This window comes from Manacus vitellinus, unplaced genomic scaffold (assembly GCF_001715985.3).
Source record: "Manacus vitellinus isolate BGI_N305 unplaced genomic scaffold, ASM171598v3 scaffold_5_pilon, whole genome shotgun sequence".
Classification (NCBI taxonomy): domain Eukaryota; kingdom Metazoa; phylum Chordata; class Aves; order Passeriformes; family Pipridae; genus Manacus; species Manacus vitellinus.
In genome coordinates this window covers 11,544,359-11,572,353 of record NW_021940682.1, presented here as the reverse complement: position 1 = coordinate 11,572,353, position 27,995 = coordinate 11,544,359, and the positions used below count along the sequence as shown (strand labels likewise).

General features: G+C 35.8%; 1 protein-coding gene across 1 annotated transcript; it reads left to right on the top strand.

Moving 5' to 3' along the window:
* Window positions 1-491: 491 nt before the first annotated feature.
* NUP37 (nucleoporin 37) lies at window positions 492-22,384 on the top strand. The gene is made up of 10 exons (XM_018080834.2): window positions 492-510; window positions 1,193-1,412; window positions 3,642-3,766; window positions 4,764-4,836; window positions 9,236-9,330; window positions 17,368-17,458; window positions 19,614-19,795; window positions 20,736-20,786; window positions 21,166-21,259; window positions 22,030-22,384. The coding sequence occupies exons 2-10, from the start codon at window positions 1,257-1,259 to the stop codon at window positions 22,141-22,143; spliced, it is 981 nt and encodes a 326-aa protein (XP_017936323.1). The 5' UTR covers window positions 492-510; window positions 1,193-1,256; the 3' UTR covers window positions 22,144-22,384.
* Window positions 22,385-27,995: the final 5,611 nt, after the last annotated feature.

Sequence of the window (27,995 nt, the reverse complement as noted above, 5' to 3'; positions counted from 1 at the left end):
GGGTTAATTGGTACAACCTGAAAGGGGAAATTCAGATAGATATTAGAAAGAAATTCTTCACTGTGAGGGTGGTGAGACACTGGAACAAGTTGCCCATGGATACCCCAACCCTGGCAGTGTTCAAAGCCAGGTTGCATAAGGTCTTGAGCAACCTGGTCTAGTGGGAAGTGTCCCTGCCCAGGACAGGGGATTTGGGACTAGGTGGTCTTTAAGGTCCATTCCAACCCCTTAACACTCTATCCTTCTATAATGGCTTGTGTTTGTGGGAAGCCTTAAAGGAAGAAAACTACAGATAAGGTTAGAACTTGCATTTGGCCTTAGGAGCAAAGCTATGCAAGTTATATGGCTTAAGTGTTTATAGTGGTGGTTTGTTGGATGAATTAATAAATAAACACACAACTGTGGAGAGCCTCTCTGTGTCTGAATGATGCCCGTGTCAAACCTGGCTGGCTCCCAACCAGAATGTTCAGTCTTGGATGCTGAGACCTTCAGATCATTAACACAGCAAAGGTCTGAGATTTCAAGCTGGTTTTCCACGAGCTGTGTAGTTAAAAGTCTGATTTCCCAAAAAGGCTTAAACTAACATCAAATCTGTACTGGGACTAAAAGGAGTGATTCTGAAATCACTAGCACAAGAACCTGATTTTGTATTAAATTGGTTAAATACAATAAAGTACAAGTTCTAGTACGTAGAGGTAATAGGTGCTCTGCAGTTGGGGAGGCATAAATCATGAAATCATGTTTAAAGATTATGCATGATTACTTTTATTTGCAGTTCTGTAGCTTTGGTTAACTCTGCTTGTAGTTAGATAATCTTTAAAGAGGTAGACAAGTAAAGAGAATTTTAAGGTAGTAATGTGTCATTTCTTGTCATTTGTTGAAAATTTTAAAATACAGTATGTGACTTTTCTGGTGTGTGCAGTTACTTAATTTCTTGTATTGCTATTGAGTTGCCAAGAGTAGCACAAAATCTGCAGTCATTGCTGAAGTCTGTAGAGAGTTTTGAAAATATGCTAGGTTAGTAAATATTTTAATTGATGGAACTACATTACATCTGAAAATATTAAGCTTAAGTGCAGCTTTTGTGTTCTTAAGTATGATGTTTCAGGAAATTTTGATTTGCCACAAATACCTTTTACGTTTTTTCTTTATGCAAATGAGTAATCCTTGCTTTTTAAAACTTTCTGTGTAGGAATGTAGATTTTCATCCTGGAGAAGACATTGCTTCCATGATACCTTGACTTAGTCCACTGAAAATGAAGCAAGATTCTACTAGAAACATTGCTTACACTGTGGATTGTGAAGATTATGTGCATGTGGTAAAATTCAATCCCTTTGACAGTGGAGATGCGTGTTCCCTCATTGCTTATGGTGGCAATAATTATGTAGTTATTGGGACCTGCAGATTTCAGGTTAGTCTGTGTTATTGTTGATTTTATTAGTTGTGTCCTGAAACTTACTTTGCCAGCACCTCTACTATAGGAAGACTCTGGCCACTTTCCTCTTTCCTCCTCTCCCTGTGTAAACGGGACAATTTTACTTGTTTATTACATTAACAAGTCTGGGATACTTGTTCTTCAGGAAAATAGAAATATATATATATGTTTATATATATATATATATATATATATATAAAATACACACTGATATAATACCATCTTGCTGATATAAATGGGATGGTATAAAGTTCCTTTTGATTAGAATCATAGAATCACAGAATGGTTTGGGTTGGAAGAGATCTTAAAGGTCGTCTGGTTCCTCCTTCCACTGGACCAGGTTGCTCAAAGCCCTATCCAATCTGTCCTTGAAGAATTCCAGGGATGGGCATCCACAACTTCTCTGGGCAATCTTTCCCTGTGCCTCATCACCCTCACAGTAAAGAATTTCTTCCTAATATCTAATGTAAACTGGCCCTCTTTCTGTTTAAAATTGTTACCTCTCATTCTATCACTACACCCTCTGAGTAGACTGCAAAGAAATCAGAAGTATTCTACTGGAAGAGTAATCCCATGTTAGTATCTCTTGCTAATGTTGGTGAATGTCTCAGAACTTAAATGCCCAATTTAGGAAATATGTGACTTAATCTCTGTTTTGCTCATTGTTCTTTACTGGTAATTGGCACATTTTTGCACAGTTATATTTTGTTTTACATACATTTGCTATTTAGATTAAATTATCTTCTAAAGCTTTCAGCTAGCCTGTGAAGTAGAAAAGATTACAACTACTTTCAAGGTTAGAACTAACATGTCTGTGCTAATTTTGTGGGTATTTCTTCTAGGGAAGGACTGTGGAAATAATTACCTAATTTTTTTTCCCCAATTGTTTTTATTGGATCTCTCTCACAGACTGTTGGAAACAGTAAAATATGCTTTCTTACCTTGAAATTATTTAGTCATCATATTGTGAAAGTTTTTAAAATGTGAAATACCAAGTACTGTATATTCTTATGCTGTATAAGATGTTTTTAATTAAGTGGAGTTTTTTGCCTAGATGCTTGAAACTCAATTGGAAACAATGGTTTGAAATTTTTAAGTTTTTTTTTTTTCATCTCACTTCTCTATTATACAGTATTATTTTTGTACTTTGTCTATTATGAATAATAGCATAACTGGTATTTTTATTATTGTTATTCCCCGGGGTCTTATTATTGGAATTTTTTCTGAAAGGCATCTAGTGCTGGCCATAAAAACATACTGTCATCTGTATTGCTCTCTACCTTGTTTCTAGTGTAGACCTTGAAAAGGAAGCAAGTAAAATTTTGACAACCACTGGTACAAGGTAGTTTTTCTATAATTTTCATAACTTCTCTTCCACATGTGGAGTCATTGAGTATTTCAAAGCAGGGGAGAAAAATGCTGTTCTTGCTCCCTGTTGAGAAGCATTGAAAACTGTAGATATTGTCACGCATCCTCAGCTAGGTTCTGCTTAGCCTCTACTTATGCAGAAGGCATACAGAAGGTTCTTTACCATAAACCAGAATTATGACATAGAGAAAATTTTGTAGAAATATCCATTAGATATTTTGAGGAATTATGGAAGCTTTTTAGAGGTCAACTGATTGATGGAGTCCACAACCCCAGCTCGTTTCATTTTTCTCACCATCTGGTGTTCTCACCAGTGGGAAGAATAAACAAGTTTGTAATTATAGTTAGATGACAGAAGTCACCTTTCTAGCTCCTGCTGTTTGAAGACTGCTGTTCTGAAAGTGCTAGCATTTTTCCATAGTGTGAAAGCAGCTCAGAGAAAAGAGAGCTTAAATTACATGCTTGCTTTTGCTCACGTTGTTTCTCCTCACTGCAGTGTGTACTTACTTACCCTGCTGTTATAAGTGGCTTTAGTTGTATCTGTGAAGATACTACCTGGACAAAGAATGAGCTCAGCATCTTTGCAACTCTGTTCTGATTTTTTTACTCTGCCCTGGCCTCTGGCTTGAGACTACAGTCATTTAATGTATTTTTAAGTACTTAAATATTTCAAGTTAATACTTTCCTTATGTTCCGGGTTTTCAATTTGATGGTGTTATGATCTAAAAAGATCCCAAATACGTGTAATTTTGAAAGCCTTTCCATTTCATATCAATCTGATTTGTTAGAAGTCACCAAGACATTGTTCTGAATCAGCTAACTGCAATATTTCTGTAGGAGGAAGATGCAGAAGTGGAAGGCATGCAATATAAGACACTAAGAACATTTCACCACGGAATCAGAGTTGATGCCATAGCATGGAGTCCTGAAACTAGACTTGATGCTATACCTCCCCAGATAAGGTACTTACACTAAATGACTACAATGAATCCTTGTCTCCTACCTGTTTTCCGTAGTTCCTTAATATTGGACTGTTCAAAGCTTATGAGTGAAATCTAACTCTTGAGAAATCACTGATGAAGTCTCTGAACACTTCAGTAGAACGTTATCTTTTTGTTGTTGATTTGTTTGGTTTTGTTCATTTGTTTGTTTTTTTGTTCTACTTCTTGTGCCCCTTGACCCTCTCCCCAGTGAACAAGCAGTAAATAATACTTTTTTCATTATTTTCATGGACCTCAGATGTAGTTAGTTCATTCTTTCACATCTGTGAAAAAGGATTTAAGAATTTTTTTAAGTACGAGATCATTGTAATGGCTTCCTCTATAAAGCTATTTAAAGCTATTTATTTGTAGTGGTCTGCATAGTCTGCTGTGTTTTAGAGCAGGTCAAATACTATTTGTGAGAGACACTGAGATGTAAATCTAGAAAGATAGTTAGCTATTAAATGTGCACTTAAGAATTAAAATGTTCTCAATAGTTTGTATGATTCTTCAGAATTATGATAGTTGCTTCCTGCTGTGTTTTTGTACAGTATTTTGTTTAAAATATGTTAGAAATTGGTTTATGAATTTTATGTTTTGGTATTTTAGACCACTGATAATGAGGGTTCTTTTCTTAACTTCTTAACTTCTTCCAAGGGAAGTTTCAGTGGCAGTTATGAAAGATATTTCAGGTAATGGATAATTGATAATTGATTGAGATTTAGCTTTGTGGAATGTTTTGCATTTCTGTCTGTGGAAAAGTATTCTTGGCACTTGATACACACTATTGATAAGTTCCAATTATAACTCTACTTGTTGCCAAAGCAGAAAAGCTAAGATAGATGCTTTTGGCATTTTTCAAAATCTGATTTTTCCTTCGCGTGTCACTTTGCAGGTTTAAACTGAAAGAAAACTGCTAAAAAGTCAACCATTGCAATGTTGACTGACTGACAGGCTTTTTTTTGTCTGTTGAGTATAGGTTTTGTACTGCAGCTTCTGATAGGAAGTTAAGGCTGTTTACTTCAGACCTTCAAGACAAGAATGAATTTAAGGTAAGGGCAGCTAAGCTGATTTTTAAAAGGTAGTTTAGTCTTTAGTGAAGTCTAATCTTTAACTGTCATTCTGGCTCATTTTGCTTAATGTACTGTATGAGATAGAGCACAAAACTGACAGATCCTCTATCCATCATCTTTAGGGATAATTATTGTATTGTATATACCTTTCTGTTTTTAAAGTGGGAATAACTGTAATTATCAGCTACATGATCTTTTGGTTTTCTTTGAAGTTCTTCCTTTGAAACAATGTCAGTTAGATATTTGTGCTATCCAGTTTGAATTTTTTTTTTTTTGTGAGGTCTTAGCTAAGAATAAGCAAAGCTAATTAATACAAAGAAACCTGGGGGAGTGTTTCTTGGTTTTTACTATTTTAGGATATGATAATGCCTCTTTTGGTGAGAGTGGTTTAATGGGTATAAAGGAGAAAATAATACACTTTTTTTGTGGTTTGTTGGCTTGTATTAGTAAGACAATGACATTTGTCATACTAAATGAATGGTGGGTGTCACTTATCTGGTCATACTGCTAATAGAATGAATAAAAGCATGGCATAAGAAGTAAAGATGGATGTTACCAAAGCCAAAATGTCTTTAAAGAAAATGCTTTTTATGTTGCTTCATACCTGCACATACCTTTAATTTCCTTCTTTCAGTTTTGGTCAATTTATGTGACTTTGCCACCAGGGCAGTGGGATAACTGATATATTTATTATCAACTTGGATAGTATTTCTGACAAAATAGTTCTAAAAGCTCTGTCACTCCTTATAAAAGTTATCTATTTATGTAATATCTGCCAGTTTTATGATATTTCAGACAGCAGGCTTTAATGTTAAGGTGTGAATTAAATCTTTTAACTTTTTAGCAGAATGTGAAGTTACTTTAACATTGTAACTGATGGGTGGATAATAAGTGGAAATAATGAAACAGTGGGATGAGCCTGGTACTACAGACTTCATTGAGATAAATTCAGCATCTAAATTCTAATTTTTTTTATTTATTTTGGATTAACAAGGCTTGTATCAGAAAGAGTGTGGCCAGCAGGACTAGGGAAATGATTGTCCCTCTATACTCAGCACCTCAAATCCTGTGTTCAGTTTTTGGCCCCTCATGACAAGAAAGACATTGAAGGTGCTGGAACGTGTCCAGCAGCAAGGCTGGTGAAGAGTCTGGAGCACAAGTCCTATGAGGAGCAGCTGAGAGAGCAGAGGGTGTTTAGTCTGGAGAAGAGGAGGCTCAGGGAAGACCTTATCACCTTCTGCAACTGGCTTGAAAGGAGGTTGTGGCCAGGTGGGGGTCAGTCTCTTCTCCAGGTAGCAAGCAATAGAACAATAGGAAATGGCTTCAAGTGTACCAGAGGAGGGTTAGACTGGATATTAGGAAAAATGTCTTCTCTAAAAGGGTGGTGAGGCTGCCCAGGGAAGTAGTGTAATCACTGTCCCTGGAAGCATTCAAAACACATGTAGATGTGGTGCTCAGGGACTTGCTTTAGTGGTGGACCTGGCAGTGTTAGGTTAATGATTGGACACAGTGATCTCAGAGGTCTTTTCCAACCTTAATGATTCTGTAATTGTTTGGTGCGTATTCAATACAAATGGCTTGAATTTAACAGTAAAGCTGTTAGCTTTGTTTATGCAAGCTCCATCACTGGAATTAAGTCTAAGAACTTTATTAAGAACCTACTGTGATAGCTATTTTACCTATTAGCAGGGAACTCATTAATGAAAAGAAAGAATGTGGACTAGTGTGTTTATTGTTTATATTGGTAAAAGTTGTCTTTGAGAAATGTCTTCTGGGTTTTTTCCGATAGAAAGTGTGGAAAATCCTTTCTCTGGGTAATGGTCTTAATTTCTTATCCCTAGACAATCATTAGACTTCTTGTCAAGAAAAAAATAACCCCTAGCTCTGATTCAAAGCACATGCAGAGTCTCAACTGTTCACAAACTCACCATGAGCTACTACCCTGAGCTGGCTTCCAATAAAGTTTGATACAGTGGCTTCTTAGTAACAGTTACTGTACCTCAGGAAGCCTGTTTCTTAAACCTTAGGTTGAATTTAGGATGAACACATGGAAAACTTTTATCCATTATATAATGCGTACTTAACACATGGGATTTTCAGGAGAGGTACAGAACGTGCAAACAATGCTGAAGGAAGTATGTGATTACAGTCACAGTGTAATCTCTGAACATTTTGTCTTTTATAGTAAACAATTTGTGTGTGTTGCTTCTGGAGGGATAGACTGAGTAATCTTAGTCTGTTTTCCCCATGGAAAGGCTGTCTTGATGTAATTATCAAGAAGGAACTTGAAGCACACCGAGTTTTCCATTACTTTGTCAACACAACTAATCCAAAATTTATGGGTTGGATCAAGCCCAGAACAAAAAAACAAAAGGTAAAATATGACCGATGGATCTTCATGAAACCTTTTTCTTCTTTTGAGGTTTTCATTTGGAAATGAGTTATGGCTTCCTTCTCCTGCTTCAAATTTTGTTTAATAAAAAGCATATTTCATCAGAACTGTGGGAGTAAAATGAGGCATTTTTCAGAATGCTGAAAATTTTCAAAAAATTGGCATTTCTGTCTAAATAGTTTAGCATCATCTTTTGATATATTCGTTCTGGTATAATCCATTAGGTTTTAATAAAATTAGGACCTGTTGGAAAAAATAAAGTTGGCTGCTGAAAATGTTTCTGTATTGAATTGGTGAAGAATTCATAAAATTTTTAGAGAGGGGGATTTAGTTCTTGTGTGTGCTTGAGAAATATTTTTTTTATCAGTTCTGCATTTGTTCCTCAGAATAGCTATACTTAGAGACAAGGTAGTCTGTTTCCCTTTCAGAAATTGTGGAACTTGTTTTCATTTGACCTTGGTTTCCTCTGCAATCTCTCCATCTCATGCTATTACCCATAGGATATTTTTGTCTCATTTTTATGATACCTTGCTGGGCAAAACAAGAGCAGCTATGCCTTGAGACTTAATCAGTGGGACTGAATAGAAGAGGATGGAACAATACCAGATATATCTACACATGGACATTTGCCTGTCAAAACCACCACAGATATATTTAATGAGAGTAAATATGTATAAATGCACAGACAGAGAAAGCTGATTTTTTTCTAATGAGACCTGAGATGATTTATTCATACCTAGCCCCCACGTGAATGAATTTGAAAGTACTTTAAACTTTAACTGGACCCTAATGAGATGACTTTTGCATACTTGCTTATTACTAAATGTGTATAAGTTATTTAACTTAGGTTTTTGATGATACTGTAAACCTCAAAAGATTACTGATATCTGTAGATAAATACAAAACACTTAATAGAATTAAGGGGGGGAAGAGGTGTTTTGGTATTATGGCCAAGATAACTGAACAGTCTTCAAAATACGTAAGAATTATATAACTTAATTTTTACTAAAACTGGAGGGTTTTTTTTCTTTAGAAAAGCTGTGCTGCTAAATTGGGTTTTGTTACAGATAAATTATTTGCAGTAGTTAGAAATAAAAATGTCATGATTGAGAAGCATCAGATGAGAAGAATTACACAGTAACAAGGTTTCCATTGAAATAACTTTATGCTTTCTGATAGAACATCAGATGTTTGCTTTTGAGTGGCAGTTCACATGTGCGTTCACACCATGGGTGCTTGTCTCCTATTATTTGAGAATGGATGATCTATTAATTCATAGTAAAAGAAGAGTGTGAGCTATACCCCATTTTCTTTTCTCTTAAGCACAACAGCTTGTAAAGCAGAGAGCACAATGCACTGTGTTTGCTCTTCTCAAACGCTTAAAAGAAATTGTGGGTAATTGCTGAGGTACTGTATGACTTCCTTGATTTTGCTTCTACTGCTTTTCCTCATTTTTGATTTTCTCAAGGTCTTGATTGTTCCTTCAGGATAAACTGTATTGCTGCTTGCAGGAACCTGTAGGAAAAATTACTATTCAGAGATCAGAGTTATTTACCAGTAATCAGAGTTCTCTAATATAGGTAGACCATGCACATATTCACTTCCTGCTTATTCTCCTCTTTGTTTCTGAGATTTGTTATCTTCTACTTTCAAAATTCAGTGGTCAAAAGGATAAAAAGCTCTAGTATGATCTCTGTCAAGCAAGAGCATCAAACTGACCTGTGTGGTAACTACAAGGAATAGTGAGGGGGTATTTTCACCTACAGTGTGAATCTACACATGAATTAGATATTTTAAAGAAACCCAGTTACCGATAAACATTTGTTTTACCTTCTATGTAAAATGATAGTTTTATCTTAACACTTACACATCTTTCCATTAGCAGTTCTGTTAAGTACATTGTGGGCTGATGGAGCAGGCGGTTCTAAGGTAAAAGTATTTATTTTTTCTCTAAGGTAAAAGTATTTATTTTTTTCTCGTTGACAGACATTTGATGGCCACTCAGATTACATTAATGATCTGGTGTTTGCTCCCAGTGAAGGTCAAGAGGTTGCAAGCGTAAGTGATGATCACACCTGCAGGTATGCATTCTGTTCAAAACACTATTGAAACAGTAGTGTTTGACTTTTTCTATGTGTGAATACCTTACATGTTCACTTAAATAAATAAGCACTTATTTTTTTATTTTTAGTTGGCCTTCATGGCCGACTGACAAGACCAGTCCACTAACAAGACAAGAAATGGACTATTCTTGTTAACTTAGGTTGCAGACTGGCTTTTCGTTGCGACTTGTGGGTTCTTTTTTTTCAGAACAATATTTCGAACCAACTAGACTCAATGTGAAAAAACTATTGTGTCTTGGAATTGCATACACTATTTTTCCCCATGCTGGACAGTAATAAAAGCCATGCATAGCTCAGCTCTGAATTATATAGACCCTCTCTATCCATTCTATCATCAGACGAGTCAAGTTTAAAATCAACATATGTGAACTTGTCCGCTTACCCAAATTGGTTAGCCTTACCAGGAGGTAGGGATGACATAGCCTAAAAACATTACAATACTTACACAGTGGTACTGGCAGCTCAAAATATCATGATTATAGCTGCTTCAAACCCATATATTTAGATATATATTACTGGAAGTAGAAGGGAAACATGGTTTAATGCTTTGGAAAAGGCTGGTTAAAGTTTTGTAGTACAGGAGTTTTTCCTTATCAAAAGGTCACCCATCTTCCTCTTCTAATAGAGTGCTCGAATCTGCTAAAAGCTGCTGTTCTTATCCCTTCAAAGCAGTTGGAGTGGCAGAAGGGCAGCCATGCAGGCTTTGCAGGTCACTGCAGCAGAGCAGCAGGAGTTGAGAAAGCATCATCTTTTCTCTGTAATAACTGTGATAATTCAAAACTTTCTCAATTGAGGAACTGTTTTAGTTTCTTCTCCAATTATAAGAATTGTATATTTGATCTTTGAAGTTACCACCATATCAATTCCTATATAAATGACTCAGGGAAAAAAAATGTCGTTTTTCATTTAAGCCATCTTCTACCTGTCAGGAAAGAATTGAATAGCTCTTAGAAAGATTACTCAGTGTATGAGATTTTATGAAGGGTAGATCATCAACTGATATAAATCACAGTTTAGTAGCTTTAGTTGAGCTACTCTGTCCTACCTAAATAGAAAATCTTAAAGGCCTGTGATTTTAACACCCCTGAGGAACTCAGAAATGCTACTTTGACGAGTAGGCAGATTCTCCATAGATGCCCCGTCTGTATTTCCAACAGAATCATTAGGAATGAACAGTAGAAATGTATGACTTATGTGTAGCTTGTTCTGATTTATTTCCTCTCCTTGGTTTCTTTATTAAATCTAAACTCATATTGGGCTTATTCAGCAAAAAGCTGTTTGACCATGTGGCCTTTTTTTGTTTATTTTATGAAATGCTCAATGTTCCTGGGATGAAAGAAAACTGTTTTAAAACCAGTAGTCTAATTGATACTACTTTAAAAGCAAATAAAAATTATATAATTAACATATACTAACAAGATTTCAGCTTAGTAACTATGAAGGACATTTTATGCCATAAACCATAAAGTCTTTAGTTAAAAGCCATGGGAAATAAGTAGGATTTTTTTTGGCTACTTGAGTTCTTATTTTTTCCATTCATACATGTGGGGCATGAAGACCTTTTCTATTGAATTTAAAGGTTACACTTTCAAAACTAATGGAAAATGCATTCCTTGGGACTTACCAAAATCATTCTTAACTTACTGTGTAATTTGCTTCAGTAGTAATGTAAGAAGAGGAATAATTCTCCTGTCTGTACTGAGTTTCCATTCTGAAATTGTTCTCAGGATACATCATCTGTTAATACAGGTGGAATAAAGTTCTAGAACAGTTAGTACAAGGACACAAAGTTTTGAGTTCCACTTTTAAGTCTTAATAAAGTTTTAATACAATATTTCAGTATGTAATGAATATATACAAACATGTTTAGGTCTTCTCTGGCTTTCACTCAGTAGAAAGTTTAGTAGTAAGTTTAGCAGAGACCTCTAAGGAGGTGAGATTTTCAGTTTGCACATACTGAACATGCAACAACATGCCACAGGCTGCTACAACAGTGGCATCTCAGAGCTGGGATCAGTCATTTTGGCTGGAGGACAGACAGTGTAAGTCAGATACTAGTTCTGTCCAGTGTTCTTACCTTTCAGCTGCTGCTGTGTCACTCAGGAATGCTTGTTGTTTCTTGCATGTTGTCTTTGTTGGCCTTGATCTCACAACACAAGACTTTTTTCCAGCTGTGAAGTAGAGCTGAACTAAAAATACTCTTGCATAAAAATATTTGCAGTGGTCATCTGTGTCAGGTGGTTGTGAGTAAGTGTTATGTGCGTTCATAGACAAGTAAAGAGGTGTTGGTATGTAAATATGCAGTACACTTTAATAATCTAATGTTTCACTGCACCAAAAATGTCAAAACTAATATTGCCTTAAAAAAATTGCTTTTCTGAAAGAAGACACCTTTGGAACATTCTTAAAACTCACTGTGTTACAGTTACTTACAACTGTATTTATATTAAAAATCTAAGTTCCTGTAGCTAAAAATTACATCTGGAAAGTTGATTGAAAAATTCAAATCCTGAGTCCTAAATATCATATATTACTTTCTTCTTTTGGTCCCAGGCATAGCTATATTTCAAGATGGATGAAGCTGTTCATAAGCCTAGAGTTAAACTGTATCTTTGGCAGGATATTGCAGTTTTAAAATTTTGCTTCATTTCACTTGTTTACACATTTCAGAATTGCTGTAATGTTTCTTTAAAAATAGAAAAATATTTCTAATGTTTCATTGCAAAATTCTAAAGAAATGGCAGAGGAAATAGCTGAAATAAGTAACATTATATTAAACAAAAATTTGACTCAGTTTCATTTATAAATCATATGTGATAACAAATTAAGTGCAACTGAAGTAACAAAAGTAAATATCTCTTATGTGCAGTCAAAAATCAAATTTAGGATATTTCTACATTACTGCTGAAAGCCAAATATGGTCATGGCAGAAAAGTAAATTGCCTCTTGAATTTAATCTAATTGTTTTCCTTTAAGTCTAGTTCTTTCATAATCTAACTTTCATATCTCAGTTTCAAAATTCTATATAATGTTTATGTGTAATTAAAGTAATCTGCTTGTCCATTTCTTGGTATCATAAAAGTTTGTATTTTAAAAAGCTGAAAAGGACTGATCCATACCTTTCTCTCCCTCACTCTCTCTTTTTCTCTGATTTTAATTATTCCTTAAACTACATCATCTTCCTCTCTCTTTGTGTGCAAAAGAATGTACAATTGCATTATCTTCCACTTTATCTGTGCACAGACTTGCCCTTCGGTTCCTTCCTGAGTTCTGTTCAGTTACTTAGGCCATGGTTCTTGTCACTTCATAGACAATGATTTTGTGAATTAATTTATCAGTCGCCGTGAAGTTGAGTGTTGTGTTGCACATAACATAAATGCCAGTCCATCAGAAGGTTAGCTTTGCTCCCTGGACAGAGATTTGGGGGAAAGGTTTGATATCACTGAAAGCTAAATCAACTAGACTCTCAAAATGTGTTCCATCTGGTTTTAGGGGGGTTTAATCTGTAGCATATATTTTTTACATGGTACTCTTATGCCCCAGTTATTTTGTGTAGGTTTTTCTCTAGACAATATGTAGGAAAGCTAATGGTAACTCTTGTTTATTTCTTTTGTCTTGTGTTCTTTAATGTATTGCCAGCACATGTTGCACGTGTTGCACTTGAATCTTACCTTGTGTACTCAATAAATATTTCAGCCTTTGGCTGTATTGAGAAGTTGTCATTATCACTTATTTCTGCCTATAAAAATTATATTTTATTTGTGTCTTCCCATTTTAGTGCAGTCAGTTATGGATTTTTACCAATGTTTTTATAAAAGGTGTCTTATTTCATGTTGTTCTATCTTCATCCGTTTGTGTGATTGGATTCTCCAATCTCTCTTCATATAAGAAATGTCATCCCAAAATACCTGTCCTTTCTGAGGTATGCCTGTTACAATTTATCAAGCTAGTTCTGCATTATAATTGAGGAAAATAAAGAAGAGTCTTGAATATTTTTTAAGAGTCCAGTTTTTAAATTTGCCCACTTTTTATATGTATCCCTGTTCCCCTGAATGTGGTCTTACACAATTCTGTTATACTTTACAGCCACAATGCAAGTATTAACCATCTTGTGTTGTACTTCACAACCACAGTGCGAATATTAACTGCTCTCCCATCAGCTTAAGAAAAAAAACACTTTCCAAATCAAATATTTGGAGTGTTATTTCAGTCTGGTCTTAAGTGTGGGTGAATAAGCTTTTAGTTAGGAAGTCTTCAAAATACGAGGATGATGTAGTAATTTCCTGTGTGGTGTCACATTATTATTTATGTTAAGGGTCACACAGTGCTAGAACGTAGTCTAGCCTATAAATTGTTTTTAAATAGAAATAATTGCATTAGATTTGTTTAGAAGTCAATTTGTATTTTAGAAAGTCATTGGCAGAATTGTAGTTGAGTTTCTCAGGAAAAGTCATACTACAGCATTTAGTTTTACATCTATATCAGAAACAATAAGCTGATAACTCTTAGCAGACTTTTTTTTTGTTTGTTTTGGTTGAAAGGATAGAAATGAAGCTTCACATTTTTTCAAAAATGCTGTGTGGTCTCTGGTTTTGCATTAGATAACTTGAATTCTTTGTCATTAAAATAAAATAAATTACTAGAAATTGTCTTGAATATTTCACCTGACCAGATAGAAGGAATTTCTGCAGTTCCACTTCAGCCTTCTGTTCTTATGTGTCCTGCATAGTACCCTCCAGATCTTTGATAACCACTTCCATATGGAGTTGGCAGAAGACCTTAGATAAGGCCAATGTTGGTTGTATTCTCTGCAGTGTTAACTAATCTGTCCACTTCCATTTTCCTTTAGTGAGATATCCTCACTCCTTGTGCTCAGTTAGGAACAATTTCACTTTACCTTTGTGTGATTTCAGTAAAAGGAATCTCTCCTTTCTCTATAGTCCTCTAAGCTTTTCAGAAGTGATAGGATTTTCCTTGCACATGGAATATTTCTGATGGAGATATAAAGAAACATATTAAAGTTAGATATTAAAAACCCAACAAAACAACAAAACCACTTTGGATGTGAGTAATCTTTGAGTAATGGTTCAAGTGTAGTTGATCATTCTTTGTGGTTGGGAATCTTATCGGATGTCAAGGTTTGTTCTAGCCCACACCCCACTCACTAAAATTATTTGAAATCTTCTGTTGGAAGAATTCCTGCTTTTACTTCCATCTTCTGGGGATTTGAGAAATGCCTGAAGATTGCAATATGGTTTTGTTCTTTTACTATTGCAGTAAGTGCAGTTAGGATTTGATTCTGCTAGTTAGAATTATTCATAATTCAGAAAATTAGAATATAAAATAAGGATCATCTCCATTGCCACAAGACAGGTTTTCAGAGTTCAAATAAATACTTTGCCGACTGTAATAAAAGTCCATTGTATGATGATATTAATGCACACATGCAGCATGTCATTATCCATATTCATGCATATGACATAAAATATAGTTGATCCAAGGGAGCTTGAATATCTTCAAGCTTTGAGATAACTGCAGTTGTCATTTCTTTGTTTAATTACAGATGTGAGTGACAAGAGAAATGTTCTAATATCTCAAGAATTTTCTTTAACAGCATTTGCAACTGTGTCTGTATTTTGTGTTTGTTTAAATTTTGAGAGTATTGCAGTATATAATTTCTCAGTCCTTAGATACTTAAAAAAATAATTAATTTACTGGGCAGATTACATATTATTTTTGAGACTTTCCATTAATCAAACTTTGGCCGTTATTTCAACTGCCGTCATTCAAACTTTTCCCCATTAAATTTTTGTGGACCTTTTTTTAAACATCAGAAAAAAATACCACGAGCCCAGTAACAAGTCTATACAACAATAGCTGATGAAGGGAGGAAGAGAATTAAGAGGATGACACATTGCAGGTTTACGAAAGATACAGATGTTTGGAGAAAAGTAGACAGTAGTTTACTTTGGTATAAAATTGTGATAATATTAGTAAAGTTTCAAGAGCTTTGAATGGGAGACAAAATGCTCAGTCGTCTTGGATTGATTTACGTGATAGGAATGTAGACAAAAGTAGAGGGGTTTTCTTTAGCATCTGTAGCTGATTTGGTTATGATTACTGAGTAACTGAGTAATTGAAATTCATTTTGGCTAATTTTTGGTCTTTGCACATTTTTTACTTGGGTTAGTCACAAAGAAATTGAACACATATGTAATTGTGTAGACTTGCTGCATTCAGACAAAGATCTACTTTGATATGTATTGCCTGGTTTGGTTTTTTGGGGGCTTGTTTGGGTTTTCTTTTTTTCAAAACTAAATTAGACTATCTTTGGTATCAATAAAGAAAGAAAGAAATATAAGAGGAGCTTTTATCCTCTTTGTTACTAGCAGTCCTGCCATTCTTACAAAGTACAAGTCTGGTAACTTTATAAATAACAAAGTTAGGGAGGTAAAAATATAAATTTCGGTCTCAACACCTAATAACATCACTCACCTCAGGGAAGGAAACATCATGGCTTGTTCCTTTTGCCAAAATGATTCACTATCTTCTGTTGTATCATAATTTTCTCCCTGCACAGTAAATACACATGGAAAGTGTTGATTTGACTTGGACAAATCTACAAGGCAAAATTTTTGGCAGTAGAAGAAAGTATTGTATGTTTCTAAATTACCTAATCAAGTAGATATTTCATTTTTTAAACACTTGTCAGCTTTTTGTTTTGACTTTTTTTAATAAGGACACTGATTCTTCAAGATTAGAGACCCTGTGTTTTCTACAGGGAGAACAAATATTTGATCTGTTGTGGTTTGGCACAAGAAAACAACATTGTTCATTAAATATATTTACTTTATTCCCATATATTTTGTCTAGACTTATGGTGTATTATTTAAGAGTTTTTTGAAATCTCTTAAATATAAAGCTCTAAGCACCCTGGTGAGATATAAACTGAAAAAGTCTGGAGGAAGTCAGCAAAAATCCTCTAAAATAAACAATAATAGTATGTAGCCACTCATCTAACTCAAAAGACTGGGCAGAACACAACTTTAAAAATTGGCTGTTTCTAAGGTTTTGCATGTCAGAGAGGAAGGATATATGTGTATGTTTCAGTGTCCAAATGCATATAAATAGTATTCAGCCTTGTAGTTCAGGCTGATATTCACAACTGTGATGTCTTTGTCCTACAACTGAGCTACTGATTTTGTAGGGAAAAAATCAGTTGCTGTGAGGTTCAGTTTTGGTTTTGTTGCATTTTATAAACAAAGTAGCTTCATAGCTCATTAACAGTCATATTGAATGCATCCAAAGAAAACTCAGTCATCACCTAATTTTGGAGTTTCAGCATACACTTCCTTGTCAATCCATATTGTCCAAATATTGCTGATTTTTTAACATTGTTATGGCTGCTTGATATTTACTGCAAGCCCTTCTAAAGGAAAAGAATAAACTGGCCCATGTTATTTATTTATTGAAAGCTTGCCAAGACCCTTTGTTGCCTCTTGTTACCTCTGCCGTAGATCCTTTTGTTTACCTTAGCTTCATTTCTGGATTCTTACATTTCCATTACTCAATCTTGTCTTACCAGGAAACGCTGGAAACTCACATATTAGGCAACCAAAATACTTTAATGCATGGTTTTATCCTTTACATGGCAACATGGATGATTTAAGTTGCTTGGTACTACATTCTAGGTTGCTTGTATCAACTGGATGAACACTGACAGTACAAAGGCTGTAGTGGTGACTTATGAAAAAAGTGGGAGCATCTCATCCAGATTTCATGTTTAGATAACTAAATTGTCAAATTATTTTGATACTTAAATGGAGGCTCTGCCTGGCTCATCGGTGTTAAAATACATTATCTGCAGCACTGACCACTCTTACTGACTTCCTGAAATGATACAGCATGAACACTATTTGGTCATTTCTTTCGTGGATGTATTGAGGCACTGAAAGTTAATGTATTTGTAGTCAATTTATTTTTTTTTTTCTTTAGGGTCTGGGATTTGGAAGGAAATGAGAAGGCCCATTTTGTTTTACGTTCTCCTGGAATGAGTGTTTGCTGGCATCCTGAGGAGGCTTTTAAGGTTGTGGTTTTCAGCTTCTCACCCTCATCACCTTTAAAAAAACAGGAGGGGGACTTAACTAAACTATGAATCTTTGATGCTGTATCATTGAAGTTTGGGGAGCTAGTGTACATTGTAACTGGATATCCGTTGGATCTGCTAATGTGAAGTGACTGTAAATTAATTCTCATTACCATTCTTGTCATTTTACCCTCAGTCCCTTACTCCTCCCATCAGAAATATTCCTTCTTTATTACATACATCTGTTGTTGTTGATAACTGTTCTGCTGATTGCATATTAACTTACAGATTAATACCAGAGAAAAGCTTACCAGAGAAAAGCTTGGGTTTTACTCAGTTACGGTAACACAGTTCACCAGTAACACAGACTCTTATAGAGCATGCCAAGCTTTGAAAAGTATCTGTTTGAAGTTAGGAAGGGATTTTTTTTGTTGTTGTTCTTGCTTGCCATATATGAAATACGCTTTGAAAAATCAAATCAATAGACTGTGATTTTGTACTTATCTGGTTATTGTACTGGGGAGGATGAATCAGCTGATATGTACCCAAATATTCAGCTTCATTAAGGGTCTAGTCCCTGCTGTCTTGGATTTATTATTCCTGTTGTGCCTATCAATAACTGTGTTAAGCAGCTACAAATAGTTGTTCAGGTTACCACAAAAACATACTTAAAACAGAAGAAAGCAGTCAAATAAGATATCAAAGTATTTACATAGCAATAGGGAAGAAGGAGCTCTATTCTCACCACATTTCCACCAATATCAGTATCTGTCCTTACTAAGAAAGCTTGGAAAAATGTTGATCCAGACAGAATCACACTTGAATGTGTTAGCTGCTGTTTGTTACTGGGCAACTTTGTTAGCACAACAAAATTAATAGATTTGTTAAAAAATATTGCAATAGTACAGGATCTTACTTATTATTAGCACGTCTTTTTATTGACTCTTATAGGCACAGGATTTTATATTTTTTTAAAGAAAAGTCCCTTCAAAAAGCTCATAAAACTTGACAGACTTAGTGGTTGCTGAAAAGCTTATTGCAGGTCAAAATGCCTACTGCACCATGTCCTTTAGTTTGTAGAAAAGCATGTTTTGGTGACAGTTCTGTTTTTCCAAACAAACTTGAATGTTATCAGAGTAGTGTTTCTTATGGTTCTTTGCCTTTCTTTATCATTCATGACTATCTAAGAACCAATGCTCCTCATGGAGAAAAATCTGATTTTGTCATCTGGGCATTGGAACAGGTTGCTCAGAGTTGTGGATGCTCATTCCATGAAGAGTTCAAGGACAGGTTGGATGGAGCCCAGCAACCTGGTCTAGTGGAACGTCTCCATATCCATGGCAGGGGGATTGGAACTGGATGATCTTTAGGATCCCTTCCAACCCAAACCTTCTATCATTCTGTGATTTAATGAGGAAGCTCATTCTACAGTCCTTAATTAACAACTGCTTGAATGTATTACTTTAATGGAAAAAGTTTAGATAAAATCTGTTGCAAACTGTTACAGGATGAAGTAAGAGATGTTATATAAAATCAGATTGTACAGTTACACTGATTAATAGTGTGTTTAGAATCATAGAATCATTTAGGTTGGAAAAGACATCTAAGATCATTGAGTCCAACCTTTGACCAAACCACCACCATATCAACTAAGTGCCAGGTCCAATCATTTCTTGAACACCTCCAGGGATGGTGACTCCACCACTTCCTTGGGCACCCTGTTTCAGTGCTTGATAACCCTTTCTTTTTTACAGCACTATGTCTGTCAGTCAGTTCTTTTAACTCAGAAAAGGAACTTTTCCATTTTAAAATAATAACATTTTGCTTTGAAATTCTAAAAGCACAGTGCATTGGTGGTTAAGAACTGGTGTTTCTAACCACCAAAATTATATACATAGATATCTATAGATACATAGAGATAAAATAATGTAATCATTATGTATAACAGTGTAACAGTAGTATAGATTAAAGTGCTTTTTATTTATTGGTAGAAGAGAGTCCAGGAGAATGTTTTCTGGTACAAAGTGAAAAATTGTATCTATTTTAGTATTGTTAATGTTTGCTTGAATGTACTCTAAGTTTGCTACAGAGTAGAAAAGGTAGTAAGGTTCATTACATGCTAAGTTTACCACATTCTATTAATTTCTCTTAACAGCTGATGGTAGCAGAGAAGAATGGAACAATCCGATTCTATGATCTAATTACACAGCAGGCCATTCTCTCCCTAGAGTGTGAACAAACGCCACTGATGTCAGCAGACTGGTGTTTAAAAAATACTCTTAAAATCGGAGCAGTTGCTGGAAGTGATTGGCTGATCTGGGATATCACTCGCTCCAGGTATTTTTATACCCATGAGAGAGGTTTCTTTATTCTCCTCTTTATCAGTACATGAGGAGATGCAGCTACTTGGCTAATACAGCATGTCAGTCACAGAGTCACAGAACGGGTCAGGTTGGAAGGGACCACAGTGGTTCGTCTGGTCCAACTATCCCACTCAAGCAGGGTCATCCCAGAGCACAGGGCACAGGATTGCATCCAGACAGGTCTTGGAATCTCCAGCAAGGGAGACTTGACAACATCTCCGGGCAATCTGTCACTCACACAGTAAAGAATTTCTTCCTCTTATTCTGGTAGAACTTGTGTGCATCAGTTTCTGCCCATTGCCTCTTGTCCTCTTGCTTGGCACCACTGAGAGGAGCCTGGTCCATCCTCTTGACACCCTCCCTTCAGATACTTACAGGTATTGATGAGGTCCCCTCTCAGTCACCTCTTTAGGCTGAACAGGCCCAGCTTTCTCAGCCTTTCTCCGTAAAAGAGATGCTCCAGTGCCTTAATCATCTTTGTAGTCCCAATGCACTGTATATTGTATAAACTATTCAGTAAATAAATTAACAATTATCAGTAATTACGATATCAATACAGACCATTCCCTGATATTCTTTGTTTCATCTTTATCTATTAAAAATAAGATTGTCTGTCTTTTTGTCCATTTGAGATAGAATCTCACTGTTTCCCTCTCACTGTAAGTTTTATGTGTTAAAGTTTCATTCTAAGTCATAAATAGATAATTATTGATCCATAATAAACTGGATAACTACTTCAATTTTCCCTCAAACTGAGATGTAAGCTGCAGGAATGGTCTAGTTTTCCCTCAGGTGCTTCACAGAGAGTAGACAATGTGTCCCCTTCACTGTTTAAATGATACATGCTTTTGGTACCTCTAGTATGAGCTGTAGTTGTTTGCAGAGCAGTTTTTTACCCTGAATGTCTGTTTTAGTTATCCACAGGATAAGCGACCCGTCCATGTTGATCGAGCCAGGTTGTTCAGGTATGTGTTGTCTGTATTCTGTGGGGTTTGTCTATATAAATCTATAAATCTATGTATATACAAGCAGTTGTGAGTTTAGGAACCTGGTCTCAGTTAAGTCATTTTTAGGGGGACTTGGTCTATAAACTTTATATAAACTTGGTCTATAAAGTTTATAGACCCACATTTAGTATACACACGTTACATTCCCATGATTTTTTTTCTTTTTAACAACAACATGCATATGAGGCATTTACAAGCCATTTGGCTAAATTTATTCCTCTGCTGTTAGTAGAATACCTGACATCCTCACACAGTCACAAGGGAGAGAACTCCACTTTGTGTGCGCTACTGATCATGTGACAGCAGTATTTGAAAAGTACATTTGTTTTATTCATAGATGGTCCCGAGTGAATGAAAATCTGTTTGCAACCACTGGATATCCAGGAAAGACAACGACTCAACTGCTGGTTCATCACTTAGGACATCCCCAGGTAAATTTCTGAGTCTCATCTCTTCTCCTCATATATACTAAAAAGCTACAATTAAAAACTGGCCCAAACCATCCAGAAATTATTCTTGTTGTTCCTATTTTATTTTGTTTTGTGACATCCACACTAAGGAAAAAAATTGCAGCGCACTTAACCTGCTATTTTAAGGGCTGCTTAATCTATATGCTTTAGTTTTCTTTGCCATATCAGTGCTAAGGGGAAGAAAAACACCTTTAACCTGTTATTTAATAAATTTGTCGATATTTCTAATACTAAGGAGGTTAAAACCAGCTAGTTTTGTATTTTACTGGTTTGAACTAATTGCATTTTAAATCATGAATGAAAATGCAAAGCATAGGAAATATTTTGGTTTTGCTGGAGTCAGCATACATTTGTACTACTTACAGTAAGAGTATTACCTCCAAACATACTATTTGTGAGTACACTGAAATAACAGAAATAATTTCATTTAAAAAGGCTTTTAAGTTTGAAAGTATGCCTTTAAAATAACAATAACATTTATAATAATGTAAATAGTTGAAACAATTTGTTATTATGGACTATTTTGATGTACTTAAATGTGGTAAGTAGCTATGGAAACTAAGAAGAGAATCAGATTTTTCAGTTGAATTTCTGTTGTATTTTAACTGTATTTGTTAAGGAGTACTTACTCTATAGTGCTTATTTGTCTATGCAACTTGGTATACGTGGTATAGAAATCATTTATAAGGGAAGTTGTATTGATATTTCTCTCTCTCTGTCTTTTTTTGAAGCCCATTCTTACTGGAACTGCAGCTGTAGGGTCTGGTTTGACATGGCACAGAACTCTTCCATTATGTGCAGTTGGAGGAGATCATAAAATTTTCTTCTGGGTAACTGAAATGTAAAATAATCATTTGCCTTTAATATGAAACTTTACAGCATAATGCCTATTTTCTAGTAAAATGAAAACATTTACTCTTTGTAATGGTATTTATTCACTTGGAGAACATAAGAAAGGAACAAGTAAGGTATGAATCATTTGTGTTTGATTTTTAGCTTGCAATTGTAAGAGCTTTTGTAAAATTGGTTATTGTACATCTGATGCTTAGTTATTTCTCTTAAAATAAAATGTACTTTTTAAATATAGTATTTGGTGTAAAATTAATTTTTAAGTGCTTTTTAAGGGCTTTTATGTCCGGCAACCCCAGTCTGACAATCTCACTAACACAGCTCAAGTACTCTGAAATTGTCCAGAGTACCTACAGAAAGAACACCTGTCTCTGTATTAACTTTCCCAACCATCACTATCTTATAAGAAAAAAAATGTTGTCCCTAAACATTTTTGAATTACCACGAACAGTGAAGAAGCTAATGGTAAAATCAGAATGATGATTTGAAGCAATATTATTTCTCTTAAGATGACAGAGGGATTTACTTCAAGCATGTCAAACTGCATGGTGGGTTTTTTTCTGTTTACAGCCTTTTACTTCCAGCCTTTACAGGAAAAACCAAAGACATTCTGCTTTCTAGAAGCATATTTTTCCTGTCCTTCCCATACAAGACCCAGAAATGAAGTAAAGGAAGAAAAAGGCAGACATAAATCCTGTCTTCAGTATCTTTTTTGCATGCTTTTGCAAGTGAAGGGATATCAAGATGTTCAGCTAGTGTAACAGCTCCTTATAGCATCACAGCCATCCTTATTAGCAGTAGTTAGATTTTAAATTATTCTGTTGTTTGTTCCTATTTATGCAGGAAACATAAAAAAAATTCAGAAGTAGGACAACAATAAGTGAGACTACAGTCACCTTTTAAAATGTAAGACTTATTTTATTTCTCATCATTCCTTATCCTTGAGAACTTTTGCTTTCCAACTGCCACTGGAATTTACCTAAAAGATGAATATAAAGTTCCTTATAAGTACCAGTCTTGATTGGTGTGTGCTTAAACTGTAAAATAAGCAGAGTGGAGAATGTTTCAAGATAACAGTGCTTTGTTTATCTTGTATCCATAGTTTGACCGGAGATTGCAGGCTTAACAGGTGGTTTAATTCGCTTGCAGACACAGGTAAAATTCTTTGTGGATCTGGAAGGAAGGATTGGTCTGGGGCATTGCTGTCCTTCTGGTGTGTAGTGAAACTGAAACAGATTTGGGTTTTTTCTGTCCTTTCTCAGAGCAAAGCTTTTCAGAGCTCCTAGCTATGCAGAATACCATACACTATACCCACTATCATATTGACAAGGGCAATTTGCATTAGGTATGTGCAGGTGCACTCTGACTGAGACTTTTTTGATTTAGAATTGCTTAAGATTCAAGAGGGTAAAGGGCAGAAATTCTTCTGTTCTGTAGTTAATTCAGAAGCCACAATGCTCCGTTTTAATACTGTTTTTAAGGACTACTTAAAACTGTTTACCAAAGAATGATCTTGCCAAGTTCCAGGCTCTTCATTTTACACTGGCAAAAAGTAATGTGGATATAAAAAAAAAACCAAAAACAAACAAACAAAAAGCCAAGCAGCTAATGTTTTTAGCATGTTCTTCCATACAAAATAATTAGTTAATCCTCTGATGTTGCCTTAGCACAGTACTTGGAAAACTGCAACATGACAAGCCATTTTCAGAGAACTCCAAATGATTTATCATTTACTTTCCATTTTCTTTTCTTTTTTTAAAATAAACCTACATAACACCTAACATTTGTATTTCTCAGTCTGTTTAACTGTCAAGGGTTGATAATTCTCTGAACTCTGCGAGATTTGTACATACTCTGACATACCAAGATCATAGAGATAGGGGAGTTTTTTAGCTTAAGTTCAGTTGAGAGAAGAATCATTGAGGCAATATCAGTTTCATAGAGAAAACTTTACCTGAATACCCTTTGCTGGCACGGATTTAGAAGACTCTGTGGGAAATCAAGCAAATGTTAATCCACACTGACCTTTTCAGCTCTTCATTGGACCACCTTATTAAAAACAACTATTGCCCCTTGTGGAGGATCAGGTGACAGCATGTCTGGAGATTTTTTTGGATCAGCTTTTTGTTTCTGTTTAACTTGTCTCTCAGTTGTATAGCTATTTGAGTTCTGGGCTGATTCTAACCCAGTGTTGTGTCCTGGGACATGTAACAGTATATAAGCACACAGGATGCATACGAACCTTGTAAGCTACAGTAGCACTTGCCAGTTTTTCTCAGCTTGTGCAGTTTTGTTTTGCAGTTGACCAGAGGCTCTGATTTCGTGCAATATAAAATTATATATAGCAGGTCGGTTTCAATGCTTTGAAACCCATGTTCCTCCCTTTACTTTTCAGTGTACCCTAATCACAAGACAAAATATTTTTTACTAATGATGAAGACAGAGCTTTGATCAGTTTTCTGTACACATGGCTTTTGCACTCCAAGTTAGCCTCAGCATCCTGAAAGTTAACATTTTAAAAATACTAATGTTCAACCAAACTTCATTTCAGTAACTCTGAAACAGTCTTTAATCTTTCCTTCACTGAAAGGTGGAGCTACATGACCGGGCCTTTAAATGCCTCCATATATGTGAACATATACACAGGGTATAAACTGCCAGCAGTTAGGTACTGTATAGTACTTATTCCTCAATTTGACATTTATCATTCAGTATGGGTGCTGATACAAAGTATATTTTCAAATAGTACACACAATAAATCAAGATATTATTACTCAATTATTTTTTATAAATCCTCTCATTGGGAGATCAGTCATTTATAGTTACAGCTGAGCAAACCAGTTCAATTAAAACTTTTGTAAGAAGTTTTGGAAAATTTGGATCATTTTCTCCGTTCTCTGTTTTTTACTTTTCATACCCTGCATTTCCTAACTCCAGCTGGGAGAAAAAGTGCTGCGTTGCACTTCTTTATGTAGTATTTTTGGCCAGATTAAAAGCAGGAAGTACCAGAAAGTTCACAGTAGAGCATATTCTTGTGAGATTTCTTATCCAGCTTTACAGACCAAAACATTCAGATAAGATCTGACTATGTATCTACATTATGAATTTTCTGTGCCATCGCCTGGAAAACTTGTATTATAGACACTTTATGATAAATGAGATTAATTCTTGAATATAATTTAGTGGGGGTTTTGAGGTAATTAAGGTGGCAAGATAATTCACTTAAATAATTTAAACAAGCTGCTCCTTTGCCCAGCACAAATTTACACAACACCTATAAGCTAGGAACTGAAAGCTAAACCCACTGAACTTTGTGGATTAGCCCACTGTCCTTCCTTTGGGAAAGGTGAGAAATTGCCAACAACACGTCAGCGCTCCAAAGCATAGCATGAATCACAAGTTGTTCAGTAATTCAAGCAGTAGAGACGAAAAACTTTGTTATACTATCTCAGCAAGAGAGTAATCACGATGTGCTTTTGACAGCAGGTTATTAATAAATATATTGTGAAAGTAATAAAAAAAAGCTGCTTCAGTAGATAAATGAGAATTTTATGTAAACCTGAGCAATAGAATTAAGTGCTCTAGGTAAGCCACCATTGTTTCTGTCTGTGCATTTGTAGAATGCTTAACTATAATAATTTGGAAGTAAATAGAGAATTTTGGTAAATTTTAAACCAAAATTGGCATAGCACATTTGGGTTTTAATCTTCAGAGTATTACAGCAATTAGTGCATCCTTATTCATCTTATCACATGAGAAGCTTTCAACTCATAGCCTCAGAATATGGTAGTTTCTTAACTGCCCTGAATTTGGGGGGGGGGTATTAAATGTGGCAGTATTCAGATGTAACCATGGAGAATTTTCACCAAATATTTTCCTCACTGCAGTCTGTTTAGATTTACTGCTGTAAACAAGGACTCCAGATCACCCCAATTTGTCTTGCCTTCCAGTAGTACAAAACCTTTGAATTTAAATGAAGCAAAGTTTTACCTAATAGATTGAACTGTTAGTAGTCTTTTGTTCCAATGTTATAACAAACATCATCATTCTAGTATTTTTTCGTTGCTTAGCCTAGATTCTCCAAAACTTAGCCCACACATCAGAACTGGGAGGTCAGTGTGCAGTTTGACATCCCATGCCTTTTCCAAAGGATAGACTTTTTTTCAATTATTCCTGGCGAGCATGAGAATGAATTCTGAAAGTCAATGACTGTTTTCATGGAATAACCCAGTAAATACTACTTCCATATACTGTTTGAGTTGGTTTTACTTACAGATGCAGGTGCGTGTAATGTTCTGTCTGGAGCCACATCTCTGGGGATTTAAAGGTCATTTCTCATCTTTTATTCACAGTTAATCAGCTTGGGGTGGGGGGGGTGGAGTAGATGCATGTTCTGTATGCAGTTGCCAGTCCTGACTCTCCATAGAGGCAACATGTCCTCAGATTTCTAATGACTTGCTCTTTAATGGTTTTGATCCCAATCAGTTGTCTGGCCATCCCAGAAAATAGATGTCTTAGGTCATAGAAGACCTGTAGAAGATGCAGAAATTATTTAATATACAAGATGGGGTTAAGTATACTTTCTATTCAGCTCCCAATCTGTTGTATGTAACTGTGTAGAACCGTAGACATCACATTCAAATTTTTATTAGCATAGATGGCAGACAAATTGGCAGTACCAGGAGTTCAGGTCCTGTTCCTAAGCTTTCACTGTGCCTATCAATTTCAGCCAGTAGAGCTCAATCAAGCACAACACAAAAACTCAGATGTGTGTCCCAACAAAGAAGTACTTCTGTTACCTTTCTGCTGAAATGTCACAGATGAAGTTGCATGAGGTAGCAGAGTTATCAGTACTTTTCCTACCAAAACCAACTAGGTCTTACTCTGTAACCCTGCTCACTAGACTCTGGTGTTCAACAAACACTTTGGCTGATTTGATTAATGAACCAAGCAGAAAACAGACCCTCTAACACTAGTTCTCCACCAAGATGGTGATTGGAACCACCTTAAGGGAAGGATCACTGTGTGCTATAACAGACAAATGGTGAAATGGGCACGTGTAGCCTTTAGTGAGGGGGGAGAGAGAGGCGAGAAACCCTTCCTGATGATGCAGTGCACTGGAGGGGTTCAGCCCATCTTCTTATTAGGACCCCACTTCTAAATGGCACAGTCCTTTGAAACTGTTGTAAAGAAAAAGAATACAAGCAACCACTCTAAAATTAAAAAAAAAAAAAAAAAAAGAAGAGGTTGGTTATTTTACAGTTAGGGAATTTTTCCAGAGGAACACCTGAAAACCTGTGGTCTAGTCCCCATTTCCTTGGAGCCTTGTACCTCTGAGGTTCCTTGGCTGAAAGGGTAGACCTACCTACTCCCTGAGCATGAGGATGAGCTGAAACTAGTGACAGGTACTGCTGAACAAAACAAAAACGTTGTAGACAGGCCATGCTTATGCTTACCTGCGCCTTTTTTCCTTTTCTATAAGCATTAAGGTACAGGAATCATTTATAACACTATTGCAGCCATGTGTTGTCCTGTTCAGAAAAACACAAGGTCATTCAGTTCTCCTTATTTTTATCCCCCACATTCAAAGCGAGGCCCCTCCCCACCCAAATAATGCATACAGCACAGATGCAGTTTCTTCACAGGCTTTTCTCATTCTTTCCTTGACCTTTGACCCCAGGGGATGACACTTTATCTCCCCAAACAGCATAATCCAGGGCTACGTCCTGAGGCTGTGGAGTGCTGTGAGTCAGTGCGATCCTCAGGACCATGCCAGCGGCTGGGACCACTGACACCACACAAACTCGGGGACAAGCAGCGCGTTAAAACTTAACGAGCAGCTGGGCCA

Bases quoted from the DNA above. Each gene is read 5' to 3' on its own strand.
- NUP37 (XM_018080834.2), top strand. From the start codon at position 1,257: ATGAAGCAAGATTCTACTAGAAACATTGCTTACACTGTGGATTGTGAA. The intron at 1,413-3,641 runs GTTAGTCTGTGT...ATATTTCTGTAG, and splicing joins TTGGGACCTGCAGATTTCAG to GAGGAAGATGCAGAAGTGGA. The intron at 4,837-9,235 runs GTAAGGGCAGCT...TCTCGTTGACAG, and splicing joins AAGACAAGAATGAATTTAAG to ACATTTGATGGCCACTCAGA.